Raw genomic sequence first — 11,932 nt, forward strand, 5'->3', positions numbered from 1 at the left:
CTGCCATATTTCGTGCATCAGGTGATGAGCGGAATCTTCTTCCTCCTCACTGTAGCTGCAGTACCTGTTGCTTCCTGTGGGGGCACTCCATTCATCCGGCTCGTCACCCTGAATTTCACCGGCGGACCAGCACACAGCTTTCTCCACAGCACAAGTTACGATCCATTTCACCTAAAATGGACGCGGGATTCTTCCGCGTAAGTTCTTCAAACTTTTATCTTTGTATTTGGTATACTATTATTTAGCTGCATGTAGATATATATACGTTTTATGGGATGGATGTTTCCTATGTGTCTTCAGTGAAGAGCCATGCAGCTAGCTAAACAGCGGTCAGGGCTTCGACTATCAACTGGGAGCCAACAGTCTCAGGATTTGCAATTAGTCTTCTTCACCTGGGGTATTCTGGGAGTTGTTGCGTGTACCCTATATTGATGTTTTCTGTCTTATAATTTATGAAAGTGTGTAACTTCTTACGTTAAAACCCCGTACGTGTTATTTTACAGACAAATTTACAGGAAATAGACGAGTCAAGTTAGCTAGCTAACTAAAGATGGCGCCCGGGCGGTGCATCGTTCCTGTCTCCATGAGCTGGTCACGACTGCTGCTGTGCTGGCCTTAGCAAGCCCTCCGTGTTTGCTGAATAATGACATTAATGTGTCTTTTAATATTCTGTCAACTCCGCTGTCAGTCAAAGTAGACTTCGGGCTTTGCCTATTATTAGCCTGTGCGTTCGCTTTCGAGGATTAAGCAAGTGGTTAGCATGGCTAATGCTAACCGACTGGTGTCAGTGTCGCCTGCGGCTCAGTTAGAGGAGCTAAAAGGAACATGAAGCGGCGGTCTAGGGAACACACGTGTCTTAAGTATTTATTTTAAGACGCGTTAGCTTGAGCAACGTAATGTTTTTCCATCTTAAGCTTTGACTCTCGTTAATAATGTTATCGGTAAGTAAGACTGCTGTAACTAACATGGGCCCAATAGTGAGGAGGCTGTGCAGCTTGAGACTAAAAACACTGTTCGAGACGGGTTTCTGTTCTTTTCTGATTTGACATGTCCGATGAAAGCTGATCATCACGAGTCCGCTGATGTTGGCTGTTATTTCTGCAGGGTACGAGTGCGGAGCAGGACAACCGCTTCAGCAACAAGCAGAAGAAACTGCTGAAGCAGCTGAAATTCGCAGAATGTTTGGACAAAAAGGTAAATGATTACCCGCAGTGACATTTTTTTTCTCAAATAACTTTAAAAAAAAATCATGTTAAATAGTTATCTACAAACTTGTATCAACATGAGTCAGTTTATGGCAATCTGTGTAGCCTGGACATTCATACACCACAGGTATGAGGGTGTCTGTGAGAGACATTTTAGTGGCCACCACCTCACCAGGCCTGTGATTAATGAGCTTAAGTCAGGTTTGTTTGTTTTTTTAATTTTTTATCCAGTAGCCAAAAATAAAAGGTAAATGTTCATTTTTCTGTTAATTAGTCATTACTTTAACTTTGGTTTATTTATATATAACCTGTTTATATTTTTAGTCTCCACCCAAATGCCGTTTTTGAACCTTTGCAGGGGACTGCCTGGTCAGTAACAGGTGGGACAACAATTAATATAGTTGAGTAACATTTAAGGAAAGCCACAAAAGTTTTTGATTTAAAAAGTCGTTCTTTTTTTGTCACTGTAACTTCTTAAAAAGACACAAAGAAGTGACAGTGCGGTTGAGGGTAGGACGCCATCTAGAGCGCACCACATTTGAATAAAAGTAATTATTGGAACACGTTATCACTTATAAAGAAAACTTAACACATGACGTTTTAAAAGCAGATCTTAAAAGAGCCAAATGTGTGATCAGTTGTTGTTTGTATTTGTCTTCTGTCTGTGTATTTTTATTTGTATATCACATATCAGATTCATGTGTCTTGTCCAGTGGCTTCTAAAGAAAATGAGCTTTTTTGATAAATTCTGGCACGCGTAAGTTTTGTATTTTTTGAATTGATGACCACTAAGTGGTTCCATGGTCCACACATGGTTACCACACATTGGTCTTAACAAGCAAAAGATCCAAGGTTCTTCAACATAACGACCGACCCATGACGTCCATTAATATAAAGCGTCAGAATCAGATAAAAACAATTTTTAAAATTAAATTAAACTGGATCCTAAAAGGGAACTTCTTTGTACAACAGCTAAAAGTTAAGTCAAGAACAACAAACATAAAACCAGACAGCTTTATAGAGTAGAATGATACATCTGGTAAAGTAAATGTAATATGGCAAAACTAATATCTTACGTTAAATTAAAATAAATACAGTAAAATATAGATTTATGCAGAAATATAAAGCCAAGCTTTGTGCTACGTTTTTCCCCCCAAAGCCATCCCTGGTGAGAAAATGTTAAATCTTTTGTTTGACAAAAAAGGTTTTCAAATTTACCTTTTATGATTTTTGAATATGTAAGTCAGATCTTTTAAGGACAGTAAAGCTATTTTCTTCTTTATTTAAATCCTTGCAATAGATGAATCACTGTGTTTGTCTTGTGGGATTTGTGTGTAATCTATTTAGTCGTCAGACATCAGAGTGAAATGGACAAGTTCCTGTCAGATAACACAATCGCTTTGTGCTCTGATTGCATTTTGTGCCCATTTTGAGCCAGGAAAAGCCATGTTACATAATAATATATTTATAACAAAGCAAAAACGGCTGGCTACAAAACAAAATCGCAAATATCGGATGGAAATAAAGCAGCTGTGTATAAAACGGTGTGAGCCGGCAGCGCAGGGTTGAAATAAATCGTTAAGATGAGAGAAAAGACAAAACGTTATGAAGATATCTTGTATCTGTTCAGGTGCATATAAACTGAAACTTACTGTTCACTGCAAATGCTGCTGTTTCTCATCACTAACGGTCTGTTTTCCGCTCAGGTGGACATGACCAAAGTGAACCTAGAAGTCATCAAACCTTGGATTACGCAGCGAGTCACCGAGATTTTGGGGTTCGAGGATGACGTCGTCATAGAGTTCATATTTAACCAGCTTGAGGAGAAGGTAATGTCTTTAATCGTGTTTATTTTTTGTTCTTTCAGAACTGTCATATATTGAAGGGCATTGCTTAGTGCTTAGTCAGTAAGAACGATATAAGCAAATAATTACACGTCCTAGTCAAACTGAGATTGAATGGGAAAAGTAACAGTTGGTGTAAGACTGATTTATAATGACATTACCATGTTTTGCTGTTATGTGACAAAGTGCCTTTATCCAGCAGTCTTCTAATGATGATGTGATTTATGATTTAAAAGGCCTGAACCAATATGGATGTTATACCTTGCATCAGAAGTATAGCACCAACACCTAATTAGCTCTCTCCTGAGCCCAAAGTCACTGAGCCCAACTCTCCCTTCATGATGCAGTGTGTGGTTTGAGGTGAGTTATATGCAGGGATCACCTATATCATGTCAGTGAAAGAAACGCCTAAAAAAAAAATCAATTTTTTAAAAAAAAATGCCATAATTATATTCTTCGTAGGTGTTGACAGCCCATCGGTAGACTGCCCAACTCCCTTTAAACGTAACAGGAGGTACAGGCTCAAAACAGGACATAAATGGGCTGAAACAGCCTGATTTTCTGTACTTTCTACCAATTGGGTTATCACGCAAAACTGAAAAGTATTGTCTCACTGGCCACCTCTGATTGCAAGTTTTTACTGTCTTTTGCATTCTGTTGAGTGTGGTCAGAAGTGTTTTTGCTTTCACTTGTTACCACACATAACAGTCATGTGAGGGTGTCAAGAACACAGCCCAAGTGTTATAACGTCACTGCAGCAAGTTGAGAACTTCAACCTCTGGAGGTCAGCATAAACACGATTTACACCCATAAGAAACAATACTTTTCAACTTGGTTTTAAGTTAGTACAAGTTCACTTATTTTCTCCAAAACCCCTCTTAACAGTAAACCTGTAATATTGTAGATCCTATTTTTGTAGACTAAAGTGTACATTCACTCCAGGCTGTTTTATTTTAAGTCCAGCTGTTTTCCTTTCCATAAACTCTACTCTGTCCCACTGATAGATCAAAGCATGTAAGATGTCTGGAACTTGGGTAACTTCCATTGCACAGACATACTTTATAAAACAGGAAACATTTCAGATAATTTATACTCTGTATTTGTAATTACAATACTGTCAGTGTACTCGTATATTTTTTGAATGCAAGTTTTGATTTCAGTGCCATTTATCTTCGTTTATGGCTCGTTATTCTAAGAAAATCCAGATGTATGTATTTTCATATTTTATGTCGCCAGCATCACACATGTGTATTATTTTTTACTTATTATTTTATCTTTTACTTGCCAGTGGGTGGGCTGTTTAAGCTAAATTTAAAGGGTACTGTTGCATAATGGAAAACAGTTGATACAGTTAATGAGATTACGCTATCTCACAATCATTCTATCAGTTGTTGAAATAAAACTCAGTTTTTGTGTAACTGTGTACTCATTATTGCTTGTTCGTCTCTTGCAATTTAGATAAATGATATAACATTAAGCTCATGGTGGTTGAGTCTCAAGCAGTAGGGAGGCGGAAGCAAGCCAAGGGAGCTCCGTGCCCACTGATCCCACGGGACTCACTGAAGACACCGGAACTGTACTTGCAGTGTTGGGTTTTAATGCACTCTGTATTGTGGCTGTTTGTTTACCTCCTGAAGTGTAGACGGTGGGGAGACTGGAAAGCAAGGGGTGGGTAGCGGCCAAGGGGATGTATGGTAGTGGGCTAGCACTGAAGAAATCAAATTATACTACAATTTCTTTGTATTATGGGAGGTTTTGTTTCCTCCTTTTTCTTTTTTGTTATGGTAGATTGTAAATCTAGGGGAGCAGAATTGCATGTTGTGTTTATTTTATTTCTTTAACATCATTAGATGTGTCTCCCCTCAGCTAGCTCACAATCTCAGTTTCCTGAGTTTGTGAGTACAATTTAAATCAGTCTCATTTTTGTAGGTTGAGTCTAATATTGGACCCAGGGATGTTAAATAGCCTAGTCAGTGTCTTACATGTTTTTAAGATGGTTATCTAAATAGTTTGAGGTATAAATTTATAGAGGAGTAGAAGGTAGGGAGCCCCGTTTGTGGGACCCTACTCCCCCTTGATGTTTGGTCTTCAAGTATTTCAATGGCTACGTTTTTTTTTCTCTCCTCCCTTCGTGTGTGTGTTGCAGCACCCGGATAGCAAGATGATGCAGATCAACCTGACAGGCTTTCTGAACGGGAAGAACGCCCGGGAGTTTATGAAGGACCTCTGGCCCCTGCTGCTGAGCGCCCAGGAGAACATTGCCGGCATCCCCTCAGCTTTTCTGGAACAGAAGAAAGAGGAAATCAAACAGAGACAGGTGAGTTTTTCTAAATGGTGGAAGCGGGGATGAGCAAGATCACGCTGAGCTTGGGGGCTTTCCATTTATTTATTTTTTTTGAAAGTGTGTCATGCAAGACTTTTTTTCTTTTTTTGGGTGGGAGGTGGCTTTTGTTGTGTTTGCACAGCTGCTCCTCAACCAATTACATGTAGGAGGAGACCTGTAGCACAGACACGGGAATATAATGGTGTAAAATAAGTCTTGACAAATTGCAGTAATAAGACCCCTTTTCTCTTAAAAAAAACTCTACAAAATATATCATGTTGAACTCAGTAATTGTTTAAAAATAGGAGTAAAATGATTCATCTCTCATTGATCTGTTTGTGGCAGATTGAACAGGAGAAACTTGCTTCTCTGAAGAAGGTGGATGAGGAAAAGAAGGAAAAGGACCTTAGAGAACGGGCTCAGTCAAAGAGCCCCAGGAGGTACCATTATTTTCATTTTGAGACCCATAGATGGAACTACAGCTTGTGAATTGGTTGTAGAACATGCAAACCTCTTGTATTTGCCTCTCTGGCCAGACGGAAAACGAGGTCACCATCGCCGCGAAGGAGGTCGCCATCACCACGGAGGAGGTCACCAGCGAAGCGGGAAAGGAAACGCAGCCCCTCACGCTCACCAAGGCGCAAACAAGCTAGTCCAGTTGGTGGCAGTTCACCCCCTCCGCCCCTGATGCAGCTGTCCACAAAATCTTCAGAGGAGCCGGTAGAACCAGATACTTCAGGAAGAGCTGTGCCAGAGGCAGTCGTCCAAGAAGCTTCTTCCACCTGGTTTGTGGACTTGTTGCTTTTATTTGAAGTGGGCATTTAGTTGGACTGGTGTTATTTAGAACTTAAGACATTTAAATCCTTTTCTTTTGCAGTGAGACAGTTGTGGAAGTGGTGAAAGCCGACTCTGTGAATGAAGTCAAAGAACAGTCGCCAGAGAAAACCCTTAAGAAAGAAGAGAGACCGAGGTCACGAGAAAGGGAGAAGGACACGAGGAGGGAAAGACACCACCGCTCACGCTCTCATTCTCGTTCTCGCAGACGCCGCTCGCGCTCTAGGTGATTTGACGTGTGGCTTTAACTTAAACTTTCATTATGAAAAGTCAAAGTCTGTAAAGGAGTTTTTTATATTTGCTGATCTCTACCCAATCAGATCGTACTCTCCTCGCAGAAGACAAAGTCCCAGAAGGAGAATGTCTCCTCGTCGTAGGAGCCCTCCTAGACGTGCGCCAGCTAGCTCCAGGCACAGACCCAGGCGTTCCCCTGTCCGCAGGTCGGCATATTTATTTATTTTTTTGTATTGGCATGGATTTAATATTTTACTTCATGTTGTCTGTGGTATACAGAAGACTTTAAGCCTTTTTGTGTCCTACAGGAGGCGCTCTCGCTCTGCTTCATCCTCTGGAAGCAGCTCATCAGGCTCTCGCTCGCCTAAAAAAGCAGTGAAAAGAATATCTACCACACCACCCCGAAAACCGGTCCATCATCCTGATACGTCCATTAGTCCCACAGGCAAGAACAGACGATCACCGTCTCCACGAGCTAGAAGGGGCCGGGGCTCTCCTTCCCCACCCAGATCATCAGGTGTGCTTCAGTTCCTCTTTGTACATTATATTAAAATATTTTTACCTATGAAAACATTTGAAGACTTTATGCTTCTTCTGCACAACCGATGTTGGATTCCAATGTTAAACTTAATGAGTATCTCTAAGCTCGTTGCTGTTATTTTAATAAATCTGCGACAAGTAGAGGTGGGAATCACCATACATCCCACGATACGATATTATTGCAAGTTTTTTAAAATATTTTGCGATATTCAGATTCTGTACATAAAGGTAAACTTTATCAATATTCATTTTCTCTAATATCAAAGTCTCACACTCAGTCTTTCTCTCATTTCAGTTTTATTGTTGACAAACTGAACGGTTTGTATTACAGTCTAGTCCAACTTAACTGAATCAACCATCTGGTACAATTATAGCTATTCTGAACTATGCAGTTTATGAAAACTATGCAGCCCCTTCAGCAACTGAAGATTTTGAAAGTAAATCAAAACAAAATATAATTTTACATTAAATAAAAAAGTTTTAAACTTAATAAAAATAAAACATGTCTTAAATTAAAATAAGTAAACTGTCATGTTTATTGCTGCCATAAAACAGTTAAACACATTTGGACAGTGAAGGAATGTCAGGATTCTTGCTCAGAAAAAGGATCAACATGCTCTGAAGTCAGAGCACAAAAACCTTTTTGTAACAAAGTATCCATTTCTGCTGTCCCTGTATCGATACATTATTAGCAAACAAAATATCACCATACTACACAGTATCGATTTTTTCCCCACCCCTAGTGACAAGTGCATATAATTTTTGCTGTGCATTGTTTTTCAGGGTTTAAGAGAAAACAAGGAGGAAGGGCTGATTCTCCCCCTGACACCGTCAAGCCCAGACCATCTGAAGGCTCCGACTCGGGTAAGTGTTAAACGTGTTAAAGAACCATGCTGCCTTTCACCTCACGGATCTCTAAATGTGGCGACTGTTTAACACTTTAACTCATCACTTTGCGCCCTGTGCAGTTACTGTGGCTTTCAGCAGGATGTACATGTTCACTTGTCATGCTTGTGCACCATATTGTGTACTAGGAGAGCTTAGTTTTAATTATTCTCATTGAGAAATTTAATTTACCAACACATAGTGTGAAATGTGTGAAATTCTCAGCATTGCCGAGCCTCAGCCTTTGCCTTGCTCCCACACTGAGAAGGCTGAGTCTGTGTAACCTGAAGCATCTCTTTACAGGGTGAAGCTGAGCCACCAGAAATGTTAAGAAACTGTGTGCTAATGCAAGGGGAAACTATAAATGTTGTAACACGATGACAGAGCAAGCGTCACAGCTATATAAGTCTGTCTTCTGTAATACTTGTAGCATTTCCTTGGCAGTCTGTTTCCGGCTTTGCTAACACTGATGGGACACTCAATGCTCTGCATTTCAGAGGAGGATAAAAATGAGAAAGGGGCAACAGCAGATTCGGTGCAGCAGCGACGTCAGTATCGCAGGCAGAACCGACAATCGTCTTCAGGTTAAAAGCGTTTTTATCCCCGTTCTTTCTTTTCCCATACCCCCTCCCCTCTCTCTTTAACGAGTCTGTCCATGTCATCTTGCACTCATCGTCTCATGGACTTGTGAAGCTGTGTCCTAACCCCAACCTTGGTGTTTTTTCCCTGACCGCATACAGCAAAGGCTTCGCCGAAGCAGCTCTTGATGTCATTTGTTTGTGTGGTTTCAGAAACGGGGTCTTCATCCTCAGAAGATGAGGCGCCCAAGAGGGCAACAGGAGGGTCGGGTGCCAGGAATGGTGAGGTCAGGAGGAGGCGCAGTCGTACACCGTCTCCTCGAAGGCGACACAGGGATCCCTCACCGAGGTCAGATAACACAGTGTTTTTTATACATTATCTCACTTTAACCTCCAAGTCTTAATAGTTTGTGCTCTGCTTATATTGTTTGTATGTATTAATTTTATTCCTCTGCGCCGACAGAGGCCTACTCAGGGCCAGACAGTGTTACGTTAAGTACAGTGTATCACTATCCGCCCACTTTCATCCATAATGTGGCACAAATGGAGCTGCGTGGGTGCTGCTCTTAATAAGTGGATGTTTATTTTCCACATATCATAGTAACGTAGGCCGTACTAGCTGGAGAGCACCGGATCACCGTCTGTGTTCATAGAACAGCTAATATCTTTTTTTTCTTGCTCATTGTGCTCGTGCCTGGCAGTGGGCCAGTCTCGACCCTGGGCTTTGCAGTATTGTGGCTGAAGCTGACTTGCAGTCAAATCTAAGTTAAAGATTGTGACACAATTATTACATTAAGAATTTGTAGCTTTTTTTGTCACTGGCAGTTATTTACTGGTGTGTGTGTATATTTTAATCCAGTGATTGCTTTAGTTTGGCCAGTGAATCCTTTATTACCAAATTCCTTCAAGGTCTTTATAAGAATGTGTTTACTCTTTACAGACCTTGAATAAAGCTGCAGCTTGTCTAGTTATGGGAGGCGGCGGCCACAAGTTGCTGACTCTGATTTTGTTTTTTCCTTGCAGGAAAAGACGTTCTCCATCTCCGGTACGCAGACGTCGCACCCCTACTCCTCCTCGGCGTCGCAGATCTCCCTCTCCTCCTCAAAGACGCAGGTATAAGAATGTTTCCTTTTAAATTTAGACAAATGATCTCTTCAAACTTCTGTGTTGCAAACAGACTCCTGGGCAATGGCATGTGTTTCATACAGGAGTCGTTGTTCCTGTCCTGTGGTTTTTATGAATTACTTACCAATTTTAAAGTATTTCCTAAAGGTTGTATTTCCTGCTTCACAGGTCTCCTTCCCCACCACCCCGTCGTAGATCTCCATCCCCCAGACGATATTCTCCCCCTATCCAACGTCGCTACAGCCCTTCACCTTTGCCCTCTCAGAAGAGGAAACTGTCTAACTCACCAATGAAACGCTCTTCACCGGCTACCAAGCGACGTCCCTCCAGATCCCCCAGACATAGAAGCTCTCCTCCTCCAAGAAGACGATCCCCTCCCTCCTCGACATCTCCACCCAGACACAGGAGGAGCCCCATGCTGCCACCTGGGCGGCGAAGCAGAGATGCTCGATCCCCTGTTGCGGCATCCAGACGCCTCTCCCCATCCCCTGCGAACCGCGGTCACGCTGTTAGAGGATCCACAACCCCCCCACGGCGCTACGAAACCTTGAGCACATCTCCGTCTAACCAGCGCAGACAGCAGTCACCTCCACACAATAAAGTCATCCGCAGAGTTTCACGCACCCCAGAACGCCGTGACAACCAGAGGTAGGGATCACTTATGTATCAGACAGAACAGCGTTTTAATTTCTGTTTACCTGTGCCAATTATCTGATGTCACCTGCGTCATCTCTCTCAGACCATCTCCAAGCCCTCAGCCTATAAGAAGAGCGTCCTCCAGATCTGTTTCCCCTGAACCAGCAGCTCAGAAACGTCCGACTCAAGCATCCGCCTCACCCTCCCCGTCTCGCTCTGCCAGTGCATCTCCACCACCAGCCAAGAAAGCCAGCAGCGGTTCTGGAAGTCGATCTCCAAGCAAGGTTTGAGCTTATTCGCAGATATAAAAAATATTTTTAATGGTCTAACTGTTAAAATCTGTGCCAATCATGGCAAGTGATAGCCTCAGGAAGTTGAACTTTTGCAGCATTGTTAAAAGGAAATGTCATCATGTGTTCAGTGTTTTTAAAACTTTAACTGTAAAATTCTAAATTCCTCCAACAGAAACATTAACTGTAAGCTGAGCTGCAGCACCGTTGCCATAATCCTTCTCTTAGCTTTGTGTTGATATAAACATGCTTCATGCCTGTGTCGTCAAGTTCTGGTGTTTCTCTTTCAGACTTCGGATGTTGACGGCGGTGCAAAGAAAAAGAAGAAGAAGAAGGAAAAGAAACACAAGAAGGAGAAGAAGCATAAAAAGCACAAGAAGCATAAGAAGGAGAAGAGCAGTGTTGCTGCTGTGACTGGAGACACACAGGAGAACCAGGCTGCAGAGGAGGACAGAGATTCCAGAAAGGTAACATCAGTTTCCCCTCTGTCTGATTTCTGTTCGGTACAACAGCGGATATAGGTCGTTGAGTAAATGATGCGTCGTTGTTGTTGTTTAGGAATCGGACAGTGACGTGGAAAACACCTTGGACGATCTGGAAAAGCACCTTAGAGAGAAAGCGCTGCGCTCCATGAGGAAGGCCCAGATGTCTCCATCACAGATGTCCTGAAAGCGAGCGGCTCTCACTCGTGAATTTTCCAATCACTCTTGATGTTTGTCATCAACCTGGTTCAGCTTTAGAATGTACAAATTGTTAAACCTTGACTTTTGTGTTTCTTTTTACTGGTTTGGTACATTCTGAAGGGTTTGATTTGTTGGTTAGTGTATTATCTGAACTGTAAAGAAGCTTGTGATGTTCATAATTTTAATTTGTCAGCAGGGAAACAAGTTAGGCTCAGAGGTTTTGATTTGGGCAGGTTAAATATTATTTCCACAGCCTACAGTAGATTCTGTTGAGAAATGATTGCATGTGCAGTGATTGTCTCTGATGTGCATGAACCACTGACCTTATGAAGTATAGGTAACTATACAGGTAACATACAGTTACAGTTACTTTTGCCTTTTAGTTGTGAGAGACGGCTGTGTCCACTATTAAAGAGGCTGTAACGGAACCTTTTGTCCCATATTGTAACTTAATAGAGGTTTTGGCATCATTTAACCTGCTTATTTTTGAGTTTAAATTCTTGTTTGAAGACAATGTGATACCTGCTTTAAGTTTTTTTTCCCCAAACCGATAGATGATGCAGTTTGTGTTGACACTCTTGTACCAAGCTAATCTCTGTGGGACTGCTAATAGTATCTTTGTATTTAGTAATTTTGCCTCTTGTCATCTTGTCCTTTCAGAATTAAAACCTTTTTTATAGGATTAATGGTTTTGGAACATTTTGTCATTCTTTTTTTTGGTGTAATAAAATGTTGTAGAAAATAATCTAAAAAGG

General features: G+C 41.5%; 1 protein-coding gene across 2 annotated transcripts; it reads left to right on the forward strand.

Moving 5' to 3' along the window:
* Positions 1 to 66: 66 nt before the first annotated feature.
* Positions 67 to 11,863, forward strand: srrm1 (serine/arginine repetitive matrix 1). Of its 2 annotated transcripts, XM_085144448.1 has the most exons (17): positions 67 to 197; positions 1,105 to 1,194; positions 2,912 to 3,034; positions 5,196 to 5,366; positions 5,718 to 5,812; positions 5,909 to 6,157; positions 6,250 to 6,432; positions 6,527 to 6,646; positions 6,749 to 6,957; positions 7,764 to 7,844; positions 8,363 to 8,449; positions 8,657 to 8,792; positions 9,467 to 9,556; positions 9,737 to 10,216; positions 10,308 to 10,488; positions 10,785 to 10,961; positions 11,053 to 11,863. In XM_085144448.1, the coding sequence occupies exons 1-17, from the start codon at positions 177 to 179 to the stop codon at positions 11,161 to 11,163; spliced, it is 2,604 nt and encodes an 867-aa protein (XP_085000574.1). In that variant the 5' UTR covers positions 67 to 176; the 3' UTR covers positions 11,164 to 11,863. The 2 variants fall into 2 exon arrangements, with proteins under 2 accessions (XP_085000574.1, XP_085000575.1); XM_085144449.1 differs by lacking the exons at positions 67 to 197; positions 1,105 to 1,194; positions 2,912 to 3,034 and adding an exon at positions 3,084 to 3,409.
* Positions 11,864 to 11,932: the final 69 nt, after the last annotated feature.

Source organism: Neolamprologus multifasciatus, chromosome 19 (assembly GCF_963576455.1).
Source record: "Neolamprologus multifasciatus chromosome 19, fNeoMul1.2, whole genome shotgun sequence".
In the NCBI taxonomy this organism is placed as follows: Eukaryota; Metazoa; Chordata; class Actinopteri; order Cichliformes; family Cichlidae; genus Neolamprologus; species Neolamprologus multifasciatus.